Source organism: Artibeus jamaicensis, unplaced genomic scaffold (assembly GCF_021234435.1).
Source record: "Artibeus jamaicensis isolate MK-2021 breed Jamaican fruit bat unplaced genomic scaffold, CSHL_Jam_final contig_387, whole genome shotgun sequence".
In the NCBI taxonomy this organism is placed as follows: Eukaryota; Metazoa; Chordata; class Mammalia; order Chiroptera; family Phyllostomidae; genus Artibeus; species Artibeus jamaicensis.
The window spans coordinates 20,771,476-20,792,196 of record NW_026521812.1 but is presented as its reverse complement, the minus strand read 5'-3'; the positions used below and the strand labels follow the sequence as shown (position 1 = coordinate 20,792,196).

Sequence of the window (20,721 nt, the reverse complement as noted above, 5' to 3'; positions counted from 1 at the left end):
AAGGCTCCGCTCCTCATACTTAACAGGTGCGAACAGACCAAAAATAGCTCAAGAAGATCTCAAAGCCCCAGAGCCTATAAATCTAAGTGATGAAGAAACAGCAAAACTCTCAGACGCACAGTTTAAAACACTGGTGATCAGGATGCTCACAGATCTGGTTGATTATAGCCACAAATTAGAGGAACATATGAAGGTGAAACTAATTGAAATGAATGGAATTGCACAGGAAACCAATAGTGATGAAAAGGAAGCTGGGACTCAAATCAATGGAGTGGACCAGAAGAAAGCAAATAATGGCCAAACAGAAAAGAGTGAAGAAGCAAGAATTCACAAAAAATGAGGAGAGGCTTAGGAACCTCCAGGACATCTTTCAACACTCCAACATCCGAATTACAGGGGTACCAGAGGGGGAAAGGAACAGCCACCAGTGGAAAATTTATTTGAACAAATAATAAAGGAGAATTTCCCCAATCTGGCAAAGGCAATAGACTTCCAGGAAATCCAGGAAGCTCAGAGAATCCCAAAGAAGTTGGACCCAAGAAGAAACACACCAAGGCACATCATCATTACATTAGCCAAGATTAAAAGGAGGGAGAGAATCCTAGAAGAAGCAAGAGCTAAGGGGACAGTCACCTACAAAGGACTTCCCATCAGACTGTCAGCGGATTTCTCAAAAGATCTTATAGGCAAGAAGGGGCTGGAAGAAGAGGTATTCCAAGTCATGAAATCCAAAGACCTACAACCAAGATTACTCTATCCAGCAAAACTTTCATTTAGAATGGAAGGGCAGATAAAGTGCTTCTCAGATAAGATCAAATTCAAGGAGTTCATCATCACCAAGCCCTTATTATATGGGCTTGGTGTTAAAGGAACTTATCTAAGAAAAAGAAGATAAAAAAGAGAAACAGTGAAAGGACTGCAAATTCACAGTTATTAACAACCACACCTAAAACAGAAGCAAACTAAAAGGACAGCTAGATCAGGAGTGGAAACATAGAAATGAAGATCTCAAGGACGGTTAGCAACAGGGGAGTGGGAGGAGGAGAAGGGGGGAGAAGAAAATAAGTAGCATAGATGGTAGATAGAAAATAGGGGGAAGGGCAAGAATAGTATGGGAAATATAGAATCTAAAGAACTTGAGACACGTGGTCATGAACTAAAGGGGGGGATGGTGGGGAGGGGTGTGCAGGGTGGAGGGGAATAAAGGGGGGAAATAGAACAACTGTAATGGCATAATCAATAAAAATAAATAAAAGGTAATAATAATAAATAAAAGTGAGAAAAAAAGAAGAAAGACAAGGAGAGAATCATAGAAGCAGCAAGAGCAAAGGAGACAGTTACCTACAAAGGAGTTCCCATCACTGTCAGCTGATTTCTCAAAAGAGACCTTATAGGCAATAAGGAGCTGGAAACAAGTTTCCAAGTCATGAAATGCAGGGACCTACATCCAAGTTTACTCTCTCCAGCAAAACTATCATTTAGAATAGAAGGGCAGATGAAGTGCTTCCCAGATAAGGTCAAATGCAAGGAGTTCATCACCACCAAGCCCTTATTATATGAAATGTTACAGGGACTTATCTAAGAAAAAGAAGATAAAAAGTATGAACAGTAAAACAACAAACTCACAGTTATTAACTGAACCTACAACAAAAACAAGCTAAGCAAAGTAGAACAGGAACAGAATCACAGAAATGGAGATCACATGGAGGGTTATCAGTGGGGAGGGAGAGGTGAAGAGAGGAGGAAAAGTACAGAGAATAAGTAGGATAGGTGATAGGTAGAAAAGAAACAAGGGAAGATTAAGAATAGTATAGGAAATGTAGAAGCCAAAGAATTTATATGTATGGCCCATGGACATGAACTAAAGGCGGGGAATATGGGTGGGAGGGGGTGTATAGGGTGGAGGGGACTTAAGGGGGGAAAATGGGACAACTACAATAGCATTATCAATAAAATATATTGAAAAAAAAATTTATTCTGTAAATCACTGCCACCTGGAAAACAATATGAGTTGGCAGATTTCAACTAGCTAAAAATGTTTTCTATCCCCTAAGAATATGAAGTAAAATGTATAATTCTAACAATGAAAGAGAAGAGATATGTAGCTGGTTAGGTGATCTGACTCCAGAACGATACCATGGTAAGTGCTTTGGCAGATTGATATTAAGGGTGACCTATTGATTCTGATGTGAGAAACGATGATTCGGGCTCTGTACTAGATTACAAGTTCACTGACTTTAATTACACACAGGGAGCCCACAAGAGTTCTGAGTTTCTTCTTCCTTCTCAGAGCTCACCAAGGACGGGGGTCACCCAGTGTCCTTCAGTGAGGCTTTATGTGGGCAGGTAAAGAACCAATCGTGTGTCTGGGCCAAGGGACTCGGTGTCTTTGCATCTACTCCAAACCATTCAGAGACCCAGGACTGCACTTGGTAAGTACTGTCAGTTATACGCCATTACCGTGTAAGTTCAAGGGCTGGCACGCAAGCTCCAGGTTTGTAAGAGAAACTTCCTCTGTATTCCTTGGCGAAGATGAAGTCTTGTATGCTGGCCTTTCCTTCTAGAAGCTTCATACACTGTCGCTGAACATACTGTTTAATTAAACTTATATCTCTAGTTTCAAATAGCAGCTTTAGAGAACGCTCAAGTATCTAAAAAAAAAAAAAAGGATATGCTCATAAACATAAAATATCCCCTAGCAGATCATCATTATTATATTTTCAATTATGTAACTACTGGATAACTTGATTTACTTAAATAACCTATTTACAATGACTGAATAATCAAATCATTAGAAATTGGAAAATATTTTGGAGACTTTATATAGTTTGCTATTCCTAAAAATAGAATATCATGTAGTTTGAGGAAAACTGTATCAAAACATCATGCAGATGAAACATTTGCTATGTGATGAACAACATGAAACATTTAAATTCTTAAACAGGTAAAAGCACCCTGGGCACAAGAAGCCAGACATGATTTCATGTCTTACTGCTATTTATCCTGTCATAAAAAAAAAGCCTGATTCAGGGAGACAGAATTTAAATATCACTAAGCAGTGAAATAAAAATTAGTCTTTTGCTTCTTAATAGTGTCAATAAATATATACCAACTGTAACAGAACTTTCTGTATTGTAAATATTTCTACCAGGAAATGACTGACATAGAGTAGATATATGTATGGATTGAATTTAAATTAGCTCTAGGTAAAAGTTCTGTATCTCATTCTGAGTAATGGAATCCAAACATACTTACAGAAGAAGTTTGCTAATTTAGCCCATGTACAATTCTTCCCTGAGAAAAAGAATGTGCTGGATGATATTTCTTCCAGAAACTAGTATTAAATATTATTTTAAATTCATAATATATATATGACACAGTATAATGACATATTGACATTAATAGCTCAATAGGCAGTCTATTATGCTTTTAGTACCTCTAAAACTCAGTGTGTAGAGTACTTTTATTTTTGGTTATAGAAGAGTCTAGGACTGAGTAACAAAAAATGAAATATAAAATACTATGGTCAATATAGTACCATTGTTCAGAAATCTTCCTAACTTGTATTTGATAACCCAGGTAAATAACATTTCAGTTGATTTAGGATGCACTATATTGTTTATGAAATATCTCTGTTGCTAGTTTCTCTTCTTTATTCAAAAGCTCCTTAGCTTTAGGGTGTTGTCATATGATAATATATATTATCACCTCCAGGTGACAGGTAGGAAATACTTATGAAGTTCACAGTTTTTTTTTTAAAGCAATTGTGATAAAAGGTAAGGCGTAGGAAGAAATTAGAAACTAAGGACTCAAATCAAATTAAGTTGTTTCATTAGAAATGAATTCCCAAAAATCATTTAGTTCCTATTATGGTTACAGATAGTCACACAGGTTGTAGTTGCTCCATCTAGGTGTGTGCTTAAAGATTTTCACTAGATCCTTTCGCCTCTTATTTCCCAAAGATAAAAACAAGAAGACCAAACTCACCTTAGAAACAGCAGGGCAGGAATCTCTTCTGACTGTTTCTATTCCTTTTGCATCAAACACAGGGTCCTTCTGATCCAGGGCTTCATACATGTAACCCACATACCTCTTTTTGGTTTGTAAAACACAGGGCAAATATACCTGTGATGAAATTAACAAAATATCTCTCAATAATTATTTTCCCTACCATGAATATTTTGACTTTTACGTCTTCTTTTTTCTTTAACCAAATGTCAATTATAGAAAAATTCAGAATATGGCTTAGGGACCAATGAATTCATGATTCCATACTTGGAGGTGTTAAATTAAAGACAGTGAGTTGTCTTTAATTCTTTATCATTCCTTTACTTTTGTGTTCCTACCTCTACTGACACTGCTTTCTCAAAAGTCATCATCGTATCTTTTTAAACAATTAAAAGTTAAGTTATACCTACACACGTATTGCAAGTAGATTTCTAGTAGACAGCTTACCATGTTAAAAAGTTACAGAGAACACACAATGTGCAGTCCTGGTCCCCACCCCTGGCCCCCTGCCCTGGAGGCATCCTCTGCCCGTGCTTTCCTGTGTGTCCTTCCGGGGATACTCTGTGCAAACACATATATGTGGACACATAATGGTAGCTTACTACACACATCATTTTGCACTTGGCTTCTTTCTTTGTTAAGATTTTATTTCTTTAGAGGGAGAGGGGAGAGAGAGATTAATGTATTAATATATGGTTGCTTCTTGTGGGTCCCCTGCTGTGAACTGGCCTGCAACCCAGGCATGTGCCCTGACTGGGAATCGAACCGTAATCCTTTGGTTCATAGGCCCGTGCTCAATCCACTGAGCTACACCAGCCAGGGCAGGCTTATTTCATTTAATAAGCTATCTTGGAGAAAGTAGTACTCCATTATGTGAGGCTATCACAATTTATGTAGCCTGTTACCTACTGTGTGGGTCATTTAGGATGTTTCTAGCCTTTTGGAATTACAAACAGTGCCCCAACCTTGGGAGGATTAATTCACAGAAAAGTTGGACATTGACGTGGACTTCCTAGATCAATGGGTGTGTACCCTCCCTTTTTTTTAAGTTACCAAATTGGTCTCTTCCCCTGCCCTTAAACTTTATTGATCATCACATTAAGTGTACATGGTCTAAACATGCCAATAAAAAGGCAGAAATGATCAGACTGGATATGATCAAATAGTGAGGCTCAACTATAAGCTGTCTACTAGAAATCCACTTTCAATATAAGGACACAAGAAATCTAAAAATAAAAAATGGAAAAGTATACACATGCTAACACTAATCAAAACAAAGCTGGAGTGTCTATTTAATATCAAAAAAGTAGATTTCAAGACAAGGAGTATTATCAAAGATGAAGTGTATCAATTCACCAAGAAGATTCATAATCCTGAATGTGTATGCACCTAATAAGAAAACTTCAAAATGTATGTAATAGAAACGGACAGAACTAAAAGAAAAAGGCAAATCCATGTTATATTTGGAGATTTTAACGCCTCTCTTTAAAAACTGACAGAAAATCAGTAAGAATATAGGAGACTTTAACAATATTATCAATTAAGTGACCTTTACAGAACATTCAGAAAGCACATGACTGTTCAAGGTTATATGAAACCATTCACTAAGACTATTAGCTGCACCAATAACACATTTCAAATTTAAAAGCATTGAGATAATACAGATTATGTTCTTTGACCACAATGGAATTAAATTGGGAATAATAAATCGATTTCTGGAATATCCTTAAATATTTGGAACTTAAACACACTTCAAAATAACCAATGGGTCTTATCATTAAAGCTAATAATGAAAACACAAGATACTAAAATTTGAAGCTAAAGTAGTATTTAGAGAGAAATTTATATTTGTAAATGCTTATATTAAAAAACATGTGTTTGGCCCTGACCGTGTGGCCTGGTTGGGCACTGACTGCTCTGCAAAGCAAGAGGTCACAGGGCACAGGCCTGGGTTTCGAGTTTGGTCTCTAGCGGGAGCGTGTATGAGAGGCAAGGGATTGATGCCTCCCTCTCTCCCTCCCTTCCCCCCTCTCTAAAAATAAATAAATAAAATCTTTAAAAATATATATTTGTTAGAAATCAATGATTCGAGCTTCTAAATTAAGATGACAGAAAAAAGCAAAATAAACCCAAAGTACATATAAGGAAGTATGTATAAGGGTGAAAATTAATGAAATAGTTCTTTAATAAGTTTGATAAATAGATAAATCTCTAGTTGAAATGATCAAGAAAAAAAGAAAAATTATTAATATCAAAAGTGGATGGATGTCACTAAAAATCATAGTGATATCAAAATCATAGTAATTATTAACAATTTATGCCTGTAAACTTGTCAATCTAGAAGAAATGGATAAATTCCTTGACAACCACAAGTTATCAGAACTGACATAAGAAAACCTGAATAATTCAATATATATGAAAGATGTTTAACTTGCAATTAAGCATCCCCCAATAAAATTTCAGGCTCAAATGGCTTCACTGGTAAATCCTATCAACCGTTTAAGAAAGAAATAATTGCACTCATCTTACATACTTTTAGAAAACAGAAGAGGGAACACTCCCAACTCATGTTATGAGGCCAACTTTTTGTTCTGAAAGCAAAACAATCCAAGACAAACAATGACAAAAAAACTATAGACTAATGTTCATCATGAACAAAAGCATCACAATTTTTCATGAATGTTCGTTTTGAGAAGTTCTGCAGTTTTGCTTTTATGTTTAGGTCTGTGACGCATTGGAGGTAAATTTTTGTGTCTGGTGTTTTGTGACTACACCATGCTCTTCGCTTTGCCAGATGGGTTGGGGGTCCACAGCACCACACACACGCCTCGACAACAGCACTCATTATCACTGTTTTCTCATTTTTCTCCCTCCCTCTGCCCGCCAGTTAGAATGTTCACTCTTCATTCAGGGCAGGTACCATCCCCAAGTCTTCTTTGGATGTTTTCTAGCATAATTCTTGCTTCAGAGTAGATACATGATAAACACTGGGAGTCATCTTTGACTCTTTTCTTCCTTTTAATCCTAAATCAACCTTTTCTAACTCCTACTCATCCTTCTTTTCTCAACATCTCTTCAACTGTTGTTTATTTCCATCAGTTCATCTCACGAACTAGTTTGGACTATGCAGGTTGCAAGAGGCGTCCTGCCTCGATTCTCTTCTTCCAATCCCTCTCCTACCCTCACGTGAGGTCAGTCCTCCCCAATGGTTCTGCCTAAGTCATGCTCTTGTTTGATAAACTTTCCTGAATAAAATTTAAACACTTTACCTTGGTACACAAGGCTTTCTAGTCTTTATTTTTCCAGATGTCTTTGCTGCTGCTCTGTATTCCCACTTTAGGCTTTTCCAATACCTCATCCTTCTACGTGCCATTTTTTTCTGAGAATGACTACAGCCCATGGCTGCCCGATGAGATTCTAACCACTTTCTGAGACACAGTACAGTATTACCTCCTACATGGAGTGTCCCAATCTAGCTAGGAGGACAACACACCTTTTCTTTGTGCCCTTATAGTGCTTGGGGAATCTGTTCTTATGAGGCTTCTTTAAGTTTACAATAAAAGATAATTTATATGCATTTCTAATCTTTCCTTTTAGATTACTGGCTCTTAGAAGGCAGGACTGTGTCTTAGGCTTCTTTGCATTCCACACCCCCTCCTAACTTATTATATTTTATATAGAAAGAGCTAATTACATATTTGGTGTCTACAGTAAAGTGAAAATAGTTGAAGGTCCTTGTGGCAGACTGCATTTTTCGAAGAAAAAGTATCTCCCTGCACCTGGGCTTTCTACAATGTGACTCTGACATCCTTCCCATTAAACCTGCACAAATGATGCTGTGACTTTGCAGCTAGGTCACAAAAGGCAAAACAGTTTTCCTCTGTTCCTCTTTGGGATGTTCATTCCTATAACTGAGCCATTATGCTGTGAGGAAGAACCAGCAGCCCCAGGAAAGGCCATGTGCAGGTGTTCCAGCCAACTGCCCAGCTGATGTCCCAAACAGTAGTGAACCTCAACTCCCAGATGAGTGGGAACAAGCTTCAGGTGATTTTGGTTCTTAGCTGTCAGCTGGGTCACCTCCAGCCTTTAAGTCTTCTCATCTGAGGACACTGTGGAGCAGAGATGTTGCCAGCCCCACTGCCAGCTTTCTGAATTCCTGGGCTATGAAATCTATAAGCAGGATGGTGGTTATTTTATACCATTACATCCTGTGTGGTCTGCTACCCAGTAATAGTGTAGATAATTTCATAAACAACCTTTTCATTCCTTTATGTAAAGATATTACTTAAAAGACCTGGGCCCTGGCTAGTGTGACTTAAGTTGGTAGGAGTATCATCCCATAAACTGAAAGGTCGAGGGTTTCACCCCAGCTGGGGCACATGCCTGGGTTTTGGGTTTGGTCCCTGGTTGGGATGCGTCTGAGAGGCAACTGATCAATGCTTCTCTCTCAAATCAATGTTTCTCTCCCTCCCTTCCCTTCTCTCTAAAATCAATAAGCATGTCCTTGGATGAGGATAAAAGAATTAAAAGAAAAAGATTTGAGAAAATTATATGAAACTAAGAGAAAATATTTTAAATATAACACTTTAATAGACCTGTATACTGTTATTGATTCTGAAAATGCACTGAACAAATCAGAAGTGCCTGGATGCTATGTGAATTTTGTATGTGATCATTAGTATTACATTTCTCTTACCTTTTCAAACTTCAGTTTCACTGGTTTTGGATTGGTAGCAGTTACAGCTTCAGCAATTTCCTGACCAATCTTAAAAGACTGCTCCTTAGTAGCTCCTTTTAGTAGCACAAACATACTAGAGGATTAAAAATAGAGTAGGGTAATGAGGGCGTCATTGTAAGGATAAAGTTTCACCAAGAGTAGCTTTCCTGGCTAACATTCTATCTAATACTAAAGAACCTCTCCCTGTCTTACTCTTTCTTATTAAGTTGGTTTTTTTTTTAATCTAAACCTTCTTGTTTTATCAGTTTCCTTGTGTGCACGGCATATCTTCTTACAGCTCTTTAAGACATCTAATATTGCTAGTTTAGTTACACACAGACCATTTCAATTATCACAGCTGCTGAGAAGGTCCTGGGTCATTGCAAAACATTAATGGATTTGTATGGAACATAATTAGGTCAATCATAAAGTAAGAGAAAGAGTATAAAGAAATGGAAAATTTACTTGTGATATAGGAGGAAATTTCCTTCTAAAACCACTCAAGGTACAAAAGACATATTTTTTTGTAATACATTCATTAATGCACAGTTGGAAAACACAAAAAGTCACAAAGAAGATAAAAGATACTCCAAACCTTCTGTCTTTGTGTGCATCTGCAAATCTTTTCTCATCTGGGATCCCAGATCATACCCCAGTATTTGGTAACTTTCTCCTTTCATTTAATAGTATATTGTGAACATTTCTCATGTTACTTAGTTCTTTCACATTATTTTAACAGTGGTACTATATTTTGATGTATGCATTTAGTATTATTTAACCAAACTCTTATCACAGAAAATTCAGGCCATTAAATTTTTTTTTTTTGCTATTTCATATATAATAATGTGGCACACCTCTGTGGCTTCAGAATAAATTTCTACCTATATGTGAATTCTTTAAAAAGACATTTCTTGGTAAATGGTATACACTAAAAATATATTTTTTAAGATATTGTCAAACTAAATTCCAGAAAGATATTTCTGAAGTACAATCCTACCAGCCATACATGCAGGTCAAGAGGAAAGAATTTCTAATCAGATAAAAAAAAAATCCAATACAAAAACACTCCAAGTAACTTACAAAACTACTGGGTATTTTTCCTAATATAATCCAGTTAACTTTTAAACAGCAATTTACATTTCAGTATAATCACAATCTGAGACCAAGAGAAATAATGGCTAATTCATTTAAGAGAGGTTATAAAGTTGATCTTCATTTATAATTTTATTTTTTTGAAGATTTATTTATTTTTAGAGAAAAGAGAAGGGAAGAAGAAAGAGAGGGAGAGAAACAGTGAGGTGCAAGAGTAATCAATCAGTTGCCTCTCACACACCCCCAACCAGGGACCAGGCGGCCTGCAACCCAGGCATGTGCCCTGACCTGGAACCGAACTGGTGACCCTTTGGTTCAGGGCCGGTGCTCAATCCACTGAGCCAGACCACCCAGGGCATGCACTTATAATTTCAGTAGAAAGACATTACACAGTGGAAAAGCACAATATCTTGAAACATGACTTTCAGATTTTTGTTTCTAGTCTTGGAGCCACATAAACCAATCTCCTATTTCTTAAAGTATTTTTATATTACCAATCTCCTATTTCTTAAAGTGTTTTTATATTGGAGTTTAGTATCATTTGGGTGGCTTCTTTAGAATGCTCTTTCTCTACCAATATTGGAGACAATACTTGTCTTAGAGTCTGATATGAAAAAGTTAAGAAAAGGAGAATTTCTTCAGTATTACTCAGGGTCTTTAAAATAAATGATCTCAAATCTGAATTAATTTCAACATTCACTATGGCAGAACAAACAGTCCTTAGATAGTTATTTATCATATCTTCTGTTTAGGCCCATCTGATACTCATTACACCAACACAGCCTTACTTTAAAAAACAGGCTATAGCCCTGGGTGTGTGGCTCAGTACAAGGATTGTAGGTGGCGTGGGAGAGGCAACCACACAGCGATGTTAATTTCCCTCTCTCCCTCCCTTCCCCTCCTTCTAAAAATAAATAAATAAAATCTTTAAAAAAAAGATGATAAAATTTCCTTTTGAAAAATAATTTTTAGCGTTATTTTCAACAATAGACTTTGGGGCCTAGTAAAACAGCTTTGGCAACTGTCCTTCAAAAATATTTAAATTCAGAGAGCTGCAGCCACAGAGTATGAGGAATTAGTCACATTAAAAACTGTTTCTTTAAACAGACTACACTCCTGTTTATAGTTTTTTACAGATCCCTATCTACTGAGCAACCTAGAGAGATGCCATGGGAATCTTCACAGTCTTTGGCTCAGAACACTTATGTTTTCTCTCCCTTGGGATACTATCTGATAAATCAGGACCTGTCCTAACTCTGACAATAAGAACCAGAAAGGACTTAGGAAAAACTCTATTTCAGGAAGGATTACTCTGAAACCATTCCAAACACTGAAATGAGTATCTGAAGACATGCAAAAAGACAGCTACAAAGCCGACGACAGTTCATTACCTGTCAGTATCACCATATACAACCCTAGCACCCCATTTCTTGGTATCATTCACCAGTTTAATGGCTCGTTCCAAGGTCTCTCTGGCTTTGTGAACAATACTATCACCAACCTGTTGGAACAAACACATTGGAAATAAATTTTTACCATAGCTTAGTAAAGTCATTAGACTTTTAACATATAACACAATTTTAATTACAAAAGATTTCTAAAAATAAAACAAAGGGAAAATAACATTAAAAGGACACATAGTCATCAGTGTCACTATTGTTTCTACAAGTACTCAAGGAGAAAATGAGATGAAGAATTCAAAATAAGGAGCTAATCAACACGCAGACCTGCCTCTGAGTGTAACAGAATATGTAATGGATTAGACTTTATTCCAGGTACATAGCTACACTTGATTTCTGGGAGAATATCTTGTTCTTCAAGGACTTTCTAAAAAACTGATTTTAGAGAAAGAGAGAGGAAAGGAGGGAGAAACACTGCCTTGCTGTTCCATCCATTTGTGCGTTCACTGGCTGACGCTCGTCTGTGCCATCACTGGGGATCAAACCCCCAACCTTTGGTGTAGAGGAGGATGCTCCAACCAACTGAGCCACTCGGCCAGCACCGAAGGGCTTTCTAAGATGCTTTTGTAATCCATCAGGCAGGAAATTTACTGTGTGTATGCATGACAGTGCGTATGTATATCTTTCAGAATTTTGTTGGAATGTTGTACTTTTTTCAGTATCATTAAAGTTAATGCTGAACTGAAAGCTCAGTGATTGGTTGCACCTAATTTTTAGATAATAGTAAAACAAGAAAAAATGTACAATTATAGTGATGGGAAATATATTACAAGTATTCAATTTAACTTGGGTAGGCAGGTATATGCCTAACAAGGGTTCTTTCAGCGGTGAGGGCTGAGTTTTAACAGTGACTGTGGCACAAGGTGACACAGGGTAGCACTGCTGCTTCCTTTATTCAACTCATTAAAGCTAAGAGTTGGGGAAAGTTTCCTGTCAGCACAAATGGAGCATTCTTTCCAGAATTTTAAATAAAAATTATGTACTTTTTCTTTCATGTTAAGCAGGCAATAGTTATAATGATCCTTCCCCTTTTTACTGTAAAATTAGAATGATCTGAACTAAATGTAGGATTAAATAGTATTTAAAGGGCTGTTTAGAGTTGCTTTATAAAGGAAATATTAAGTGTATGAACAAAGGAATAAATAAAAACAACTAGTAGCAGAAACTTAAAGGTCTCGGTGGAGGCCTTTAGTGCACTAAAAGAACTTGAGAATGTCAACTATAACCTAATACATTTAAAAAATCATGTATGTGATTGAGATTCAAGTTGTAATAAAATGTTTAATCAGTCATCTGTTGCCACTTTCAAACAAGAAATACTTTAAAATATGTGATGGCAAACAGCTAGATAGGTGAGCCATTAAGCATCAGAGTCAAATATGCTTTCGAGATACACGGACATACTGATCCTAAAAATCTGCCCCCTGCTGCCTGCTCTGACCCATGGAAGCTACACCAGGAAGAGTCAGAACTCCCCCAGCTACCCCTGAAGACCATGCAGAGTGAGGGGTTCAGTGGCATGAGGGTGTTGGGAAAGAACAAAGGGAAAGAGAAAAAGTGGTGATTAAATTAAAACTGAATCTGATACTTTGGTTTCTAATTTGAAAACTATTACACCAAGGCTAAAAGACTGTATATAAAAAGAAGGAAATAATTGGTTTCATAATTTAGGCAATGGTTGGGATATTGAAAAGTCATAATAAAAATATTTAGCCCTGCCTGGTGTAGCTCAGTGGATTGAGCGCGGGCCTGCGCACCAGGCAATCATGGTTTGATTCCCAGTCAGGGCACATGCCTGGGTTGCAGGCTGGTTCCCTGCAGGCCAGTTCCCAGTAGGGGACGCATGAAAGGCAACCATACATTGATGTTTCTCTCCCTCTCTTCCCCTCTAAAGATATATAAATAAAATAAAATAAAAATATTTAAAGTAAAAGTTCTCTGAAAAGAAAGTTCTCCTTACCAACTCCTGGTAAGGATGTGTAGGAAAGGGAACCCATGTGGCTATTCTGGGTTTTCATGTAAACTTTAGAATCAGTTTGTCGATGTCCACAAAACTTGCTGGGACTTTGGGTTTGCATTTCACCTTTAGAGCAGTTTGGAATGAACTGACGTCTTAACAATACTGTGTCTTCTTATCCAGGAACATAGAATATCTTTCCATTTATTTAGTTCTTTGATTTCTTTCATTAGATTTTTGTAGTTTCCCTCATATAGATCTTGTACATATTTTGATAGAATAAAAGACGGCTACTAAGTGAAGTGTAGGATATACAGGGTGGATACACGGGAAAAAGGGATGATTGATTGATTCATATACCAGGAGTGTGTGTGTGTGGGTTGGGACAGAGTGAAATTTTATCACACTACTCAGAATGGTGTGCAGTCTTAAAACTTATCAATTTTTTCTGGGATTTTCCATTTAATATTTGCAAACTGTGGTTGATGCAGGGTTAACTAAAACTGCATAAAGTGAAATTATGGATGGGGTGGGGCACTACCGTACTAACCCTGTACCCTGCAACCCTGCTGTAACTGCTTATTAGTTCCAGGACTTTTTTTGTCAATTCTTTTGGATTTTCTGCACTGCGGATTATGTCTCTTTTATCTGTGAACAAAGACAGTTTTATCTCTTCCCTCTCTGTGTACCTTGTGTCTCCATTACTGTCTCACTGCATTAGCCAGGACTTCCAATGTGGTGCTGAAAAGCAGTGGTGGGAGGGACGTGCAACCTTGTTCCTGATCTTAGTGGGAAAGCTTCAAGGTTCTCACAAAGTGTGATGTTAGGTTTTTTGGTAAATGTTCTTTATCAAGCTGAGGAAGCTCCCCTCTATTCCTAGTTTACTCTGAGTTTTTATTATGAATGGGTATAGATTTTGTCAAATGCTTTTTCTACATCTACTGATGTGATTATGTGATTTTTTCCTTATTTAGCCTGTATGTGAAGTGATGGATCTCGCTAACCGATTTTTGAATGTTAAACTAGGCTTGCATACCTGAGATAAATCCCACTTGGTTGTGGTGCATAACTTTTTATACATTGTTGGGTTCGATATGCTAATACCTGTTAAAGATTTTTGCATATATGTTCATAAGAGATACTGGTGTAGTTTTTTCCCCCCTTGTAATGTCTTTGTCTGGTTTTGGTATTAGGGTAATGCTGGGCTCCAAGAATGAGTTTGGAAGTATTCTCTCTGCATGTACCTTTGGAAAGAGGTTGTATAGAGTTGGTATAGTTTCTTCCTCTCTTCTCTAATGGGTCTAAGAAGAGGTATTTAGCTTTTAACTTGTTGTGAGGACAGAGAGGTGATCTCAAGCTTCTTACATGCTGGATCTGAAAGTGAAGTCCCCTGCCCAGGATTTTGGAGTTCACTCTGCCTACTGTGAGATATGTGGGGACTTGACTCTTCCACTGCTCTTCCTAAATGAACTATTACAACTATGGCAGACCACAATGTTCTGGCCTTCATTTGTTAATGATTTGTTTAAAAAGTCATTAACAAAATATGAAATGACTATTCATACTTGCAACCTAACTACCATCCGATCTCTATCAATGCAGGAAAAGGAATTATTTAGTACCAAGGTTGTTGTAAATATTGCTCTCAATGTGGCACTGGAGTCTCATGCTAATAGTTGGTTATAACACAGTCATCCAGATAATGTAGAAATACATGTATGCTAGTTTCTAAAATTATTGAAGACACAACAGTTCACACAGAGAAAATCCACAAATCTCTAAGAGTATGTGAATATACAAGCTCCAATTTGAGAAAAACTGATCCTTTGTCATGGACATGAAACCCTTTACTCTAAAGTTTCAAAACAAAACAAATGCTTTAATGAACAGGTTTTCATTTAATGCTATTTTAGTTTCTTTTGAAAAAACTACAGAACTGTAATGCTTACCTCAATGCATGGCATTCTCCCAGAAAAATTAGCAGCTGTGTAGCCAAATGTGACATTTGCAATAAGCTTAAGTCCTAGCTGACGTGCATCAAGCATTCGTGAGAGGGCTCTGTCTTGCTTGTAAGCCTTCATTGACTGCTTCACCATGAGTCTAGTCTTCAAAATTTCTTCGAGCATTCTTGGTAGCACGCCCTTTCTTACTGAAGGCTATCATAAAGGAAAAAACAGTATTGAGAATCCCTCAAACATTACACTTAGATAATTAAGAAGGAAGTACTCACTAAGTATAACAATGGCCAACTGCCATGAATTGAAACATACTAACAATTAAGTGGCCACAAGATTAATGGCAGTCAATATAAAATCACATTTTCTTTGCAGAGGACTTTTTCCCTAAAAGTTTCCTGTAATGTTTATAAATCCAGTGAATTATTATTTTGTGAGTTCAAAGACCTCCAGGAAGGAGGATGTCAACTAGTGCATAAGAAGAGACCATACAACAAGTTCAGAGGGAAATTTTGTTACGTACTTTGATCCAAACCCCCACTCTTTCAGAAAGACACACGGGATTTGTCTCACTCATAACAAACCTCAGTTTTTAAAGATCTCATCCTACGACCCCAGTAATCTGCATGGAACTCCATTTATCTACCTTGGAAGAATGATGAGCTGGGTTGACTCTGCTGACATTCAAACCTGCAGTTCCAGGGACTCTAGGTATTTCAAATCTGATGCTTAGACCACTAAGCCATCCCCTCCGGCCTATATTTATTAGCAATCTGGAAGAGGGGATGAATAGTGAAGTGATAAAATTTGTAGATGCCAAAAAAATCATTTGTATTAATCAAGACTAGGGAGAATTTATGAGAACTCCAGTAGGAATGAAAACCACAAAACAGTATTAACTTTGAAGATGATTCACAGACACGTGCAAGGTAATAACGCATGTTGGACTGAACAATTAAAACCTCCAATACAGGAAAATTACTCTCCTGAATATTTTAAAAAATCTTATTTTCGTTAAGCTTTACACTTGAGTCAAAATGTAGACACAGGCTTTAAAAATGCTGTTAAAGGGAGATGATGTAATAAGCTGCTAGATATGTGACAATGAAAACATAATCTAACCTCTAATTCATTCTGTGTACCTTTTAAAGAAGCCATAATATTTATGTTAGGACATAATATACATGATAATGTGAAGATGTAATATTTCTCCCTATTATATTTCAGACTATTAATCCGGTAAAAATCCTCCTCCTATCTAAATGGCTAATTTTAGGGTGCTCTTCAAACATATCATCTTCTTACTGGTAAATAACGATGCTGCTTTTGCTAAGCACAACAGAATGAATTTGAGGGCAAGTGAGGTCCATGCTACCATCAACCACCCTACTGTCCCATGATTCTAGTACAGACCCACTCCTACGGACACTGAAAGAAGAGGCAATATAATATTCTCCTAGATCCCTCCTATTTGTCTTTGATTGATTCATTAATGAGGCTTTCCTCAGTCTCTTTCAAGGGGAGATAAGGGAGAGAAAAAGAGAGACCCTAATATTAGTTCAGATATCTTTTTAGGAATACAGTCAATAAACAAGAGCATCATTCTTTCTAAGATAGTATTAATGTAATTTAAAATAATTTGGAAGAACAATTAGTTTTAGTTTATACATTAAAACAATTTAAACCTTTATAAGTTAACAAAACTGATAATAAAATAGCCATTTTAAGTCTGCCAGGTTCTAACAGAGGGCAGAAAGTACACATGTACATTTCTTTCGGTATTTCACTGAAAACTAAAATTTAACAAAGGTTTTAAACCTAAATTCACAAAAAGAGATGACTTTTTAAACAATGATTTCTTAGAAGATTCCTCTATCTTTGACTTTTTGAGATAATATATTCAAGCAAACTTATTTATTTTTCTGCATTATAGGCCAAGAACATCTAAGCCATTAAGTCTCCAAAGGTTAAGCCACAGTAGATACCTTTCATTTACAGAGACTATTACCTTGACAAAAGCTATTCCATTGGGGGACACTGTGATATCATGCCTAATTTGGTAAAGTAAATCTGGAGGTACTTTTAGAGAGGTGCAGCCAAATTTGAATTCATCGTACCTGTTAAGAAAGAAAACATTAAGCAAATACTTTCTCCAATCACAGAATAGAGGTTCTAAGCAATTTTAGGAATCTTTCTAATTCTATTAGGAATTCATTTTCAAACATTTAAATGTGAATTCATGTACTTAGTAAGTAATATGTTTATTTGTCTAATTATACTATTAAGGAAGACTATTTTTTATGAGGAAAAATATCTATTCCTTTGAGTTAAAATGTTATTCTCACTCAGCTTATAAAATTCGTTGACATGAACAGCTAAAACATTTAACAATGTAACTTAAAAGAAAAGTCAAGAGAAGTTGACCATTGGAGTTGTAAGATCATAATTTTCAAGCTGGTGCATGGAAAAGTAATTTATAGCTACACATTAAATAGAAGTCTCATTTAATAAACTACAGAAATGATCCCTAACAATATAGTCTTGTAACTCCCATTTAAAAACAGACATTGGGAATACACAGAAAGTGCAACAGATAGTTGCAAGGTTGAGGTATTCACAGTCTTCTTCCCATGTCTCATCCGTTTGTGAAGCTGAGGCACATGGTGATCCGGGTCTATTAGTAAGGTGCTGTATTTTGCCACATACAATGCATAATTTTTTGCGCCCAAATTTTTTAGGGTAAAATACAGATGCACATTATACATGGGTAGTGCTAATTTTGTATCTAAATAAGTATTTTAAATTATTTTATTTATGCTTATGCATTAAAAATGTAACTCTAGAAAGCAATAATGATATCTGTATGCAATATAATACTGGAATATGATAATTGATTTTGGTTCTAAATATAAATAAAATTGAATTAAAAATTAAAATGAGACTTTCTCCCTGTAAGTTTGGGCCAAAAATGTGGGTACACACTACACATGGGGGCACATTGTACATGGCAAAATACGGTAAATTAAAATAGCGAATTAGCTAGGCTACATTTATCTTGCTCATAAGGACAGTCTCAAGTGCAAAAAGACACCCAAAGGAAGCCCAATTTAGTAAGAAGCACAAAGCACAACATAATTGTAAATATGCAAAAAACTTACTTCCCCAAGTTCTCCACATGGCCAAGGCAGGTGGAAAAACAATAGTTGTACGCAATCACAATAGAAGGATATAGTGACTGGAAATCCAAAACAAGAACAGAGTTGCTATAGAAGCGAGATTCAGGCTCCATAATGAGGGGGACACACTGTGGGGCTCTCATCTGGGACCTCTGCTGTACACTGGGTGTCACAGGAATATAGTTCATTGGTTTAGCAATACGCAACATCATTGATTCCACACGGTACTGTGGGCAGAGAGGCGAAGGTAGGTAGAGAAGCAGAAAACAGGTTATAAATATGCTGGTCTTTGAATATATGATAATCATAAGTGCTAATCATCATGTTTTGCTTTTCAGAATAAGGCTGCATGATTTTCTTACAATACAATTAAACATACAATGACATAGTATTGGTTGTTTAGTCAGCTTTTAGGTGCCAGAGGGGACATTTGTGAATCCTTTTCGTAGTCCTAAAATTTTTATGAAAATTGCTAAATATGTCAAAAGGCTTACATCATAAGGTAATACTGAACAGACAGATACAATTAGACTTCTTTTTACATTTAAATACAGCTCTACTACAATAAACAGATGTAGGAGAGATAGCTGCACAGTTTGTCAATTTATTTTAAAAAGTTGGTCAATCTTTGAGAAATTGAATTGGGAAAATTTGAGAGTGAAACTCAGGAGACTTGAGATGGTAAATTTTATCCCAATTTTTCAAGGAGGAAAGACAAGGATTCCAGAATTAAAAGGTATTAGTTTTCATTCACAAAACTGAATCAAGCAATTGACTTTATAAATAACCATTATTAAGCATATGGTTTGGAGTATTAGATAAAAACAGCATTTGCAAGAATCAGCGTGGATTCTGTGAAATTTTCTCATGTGGTTTTACAATAATCAACTTTTAAAAAATTATAAACTGGCTCAAAGTTTTTAAAACTTGTGGGGGGCACAAATAAATAAATAGATAGATAGATAGATAGATAAATAAATAAATAGCTTATAAGCTATAAAATTAAGTAAACCAACAGGTAATGCTAACGTAGTTAGAGCTCCATTTTTGCAATAACTATTGAATTAATAGATTGGGGAATGTTATAGACATAGAGTAATTATAATAATTAAAAGCTTTCATGAGGTTAAGGAACCTGAGTGACTTAGTGTGGCCTCCCTGATGCCTAGCACAATATTTCATACATTAAAGGTATCCAAATAATTATTTGTTGAATGGATGCATGAAATCATTTTCAGTAAGGCATGTGACAAAATCATTATATCCTTGGGAATTCAGTTAGATATGAATTAAATGGCTCATAAGGTATCATTTTCTTTAACAGTTAAGAAAAATGGTAAGTGTCTACTTGTATTGACTTCCAATTCCTTCTATTAAAAAAAAATATTAAAGTTATCTGCTGGGAGTTGGAACAAGACAAAATTAGGGATGTAAAACAAAAGAGACAGACTTTCTCTGCTGCTTCCTCAGTTCTAAGGGGGCTCTGAAGGCAACCTGAATCACGCAGACAGTATTCAGAAACGTAGTATCATCCTCAAGGATATAGCCATTTATTTTCTTGATATCATGAAATATTTAACAGTGGCTAGAAAGTTGGTATTGAGAAAAAAACAGTGCAGTTGTTAAGTGAAATGAAAGCTTTTCCAGAAAATAACAAGATTTGAGCAACCAGCTACATTTATTAGTTGGTACCAGACAGAAATTTCAAAATTATAAAACCACCTCAAACATCTCAGAAGTATATCACTCACAGAGAACTTTCAAGTGTGCAAAACAAACAAAAAACCAAACAAACAAACAAACAAACAAACAAACAAACAAACAAACAAGATTTCCTACCTGTGAACCCCTTGTCAGTACATGTAAAAACTGAATGCCAAAAAGCCTAGCCATTTCACTGGTTTTCCCAATTAGGTCCACCTGTTCCAGCATTTGGAGATTTCCTCGGACACGGCTGATGTAATGATCAACCATTTTCCATCTGTTAAAAGACAATCCATGCCGTAAACATCAGGAAAAAATTGGGACACTCAGTACTGTTTTCATTCTGCCAAAACATGCACATTAATAGTGAGGCTATTTAAGAAGTAATGATGTACATTAAGGTACATTAAGGAGTTAAAGATTATAAAACTTCACATATTTTAAAGGTATAAAACTTAGTGAAAATATGTAAAGTTTGAGGTACTGCTTTTTTTAAAAAAATATTTTATTTATTTATTTTTAGAGAGAGGGGAAGGGAAGGAGAAAGAGTGGGAGAGAAACATCAATGTGTGGTTGCCTCTCTTGAGTCCCCTGCTGGGAACTGGCCTGCAACCCAGGCATGTGCCCTGACTGGGAATCGAACTGCGATACT

At 36.3% G+C, this 20,721-nt stretch overlaps 1 protein-coding gene across 4 annotated transcripts in view; it reads right to left on the bottom strand.

Annotated features, from left to right (window-relative positions):
* REV3L (REV3 like, DNA directed polymerase zeta catalytic subunit) overlaps positions 1-20,721 on the bottom strand; it is a 166,326-nt gene that overhangs the window by 7,195 nt on the left and 138,410 nt on the right. For 3 of the 4 annotated variants that reach the window (XM_037159015.2, XM_037159016.2, XM_037159017.2), the window contains exons 22-29: positions 20,205-20,346; positions 18,348-18,592; positions 17,198-17,306; positions 15,184-15,390; positions 11,209-11,318; positions 8,705-8,819; positions 3,988-4,125; positions 2,461-2,651 (exon numbers count right to left, since the gene is read on the bottom strand). In XM_037159015.2, the coding sequence (XP_037014910.2) occupies positions 2,461-2,651; positions 3,988-4,125; positions 8,705-8,819; positions 11,209-11,318; positions 15,184-15,390; positions 17,198-17,306; positions 18,348-18,592; positions 20,205-20,346 (1,257 nt within the window). Of the gene's footprint in view, positions 1-2,460; positions 2,652-3,987; positions 4,126-8,704; positions 8,820-11,208; positions 11,319-15,183; positions 15,391-15,841; positions 15,963-17,197; positions 17,307-18,347; positions 18,593-20,204; positions 20,347-20,721 lie in introns of those variants that run through there. The other variant, XM_037159018.2, reaches the window with a different exon arrangement.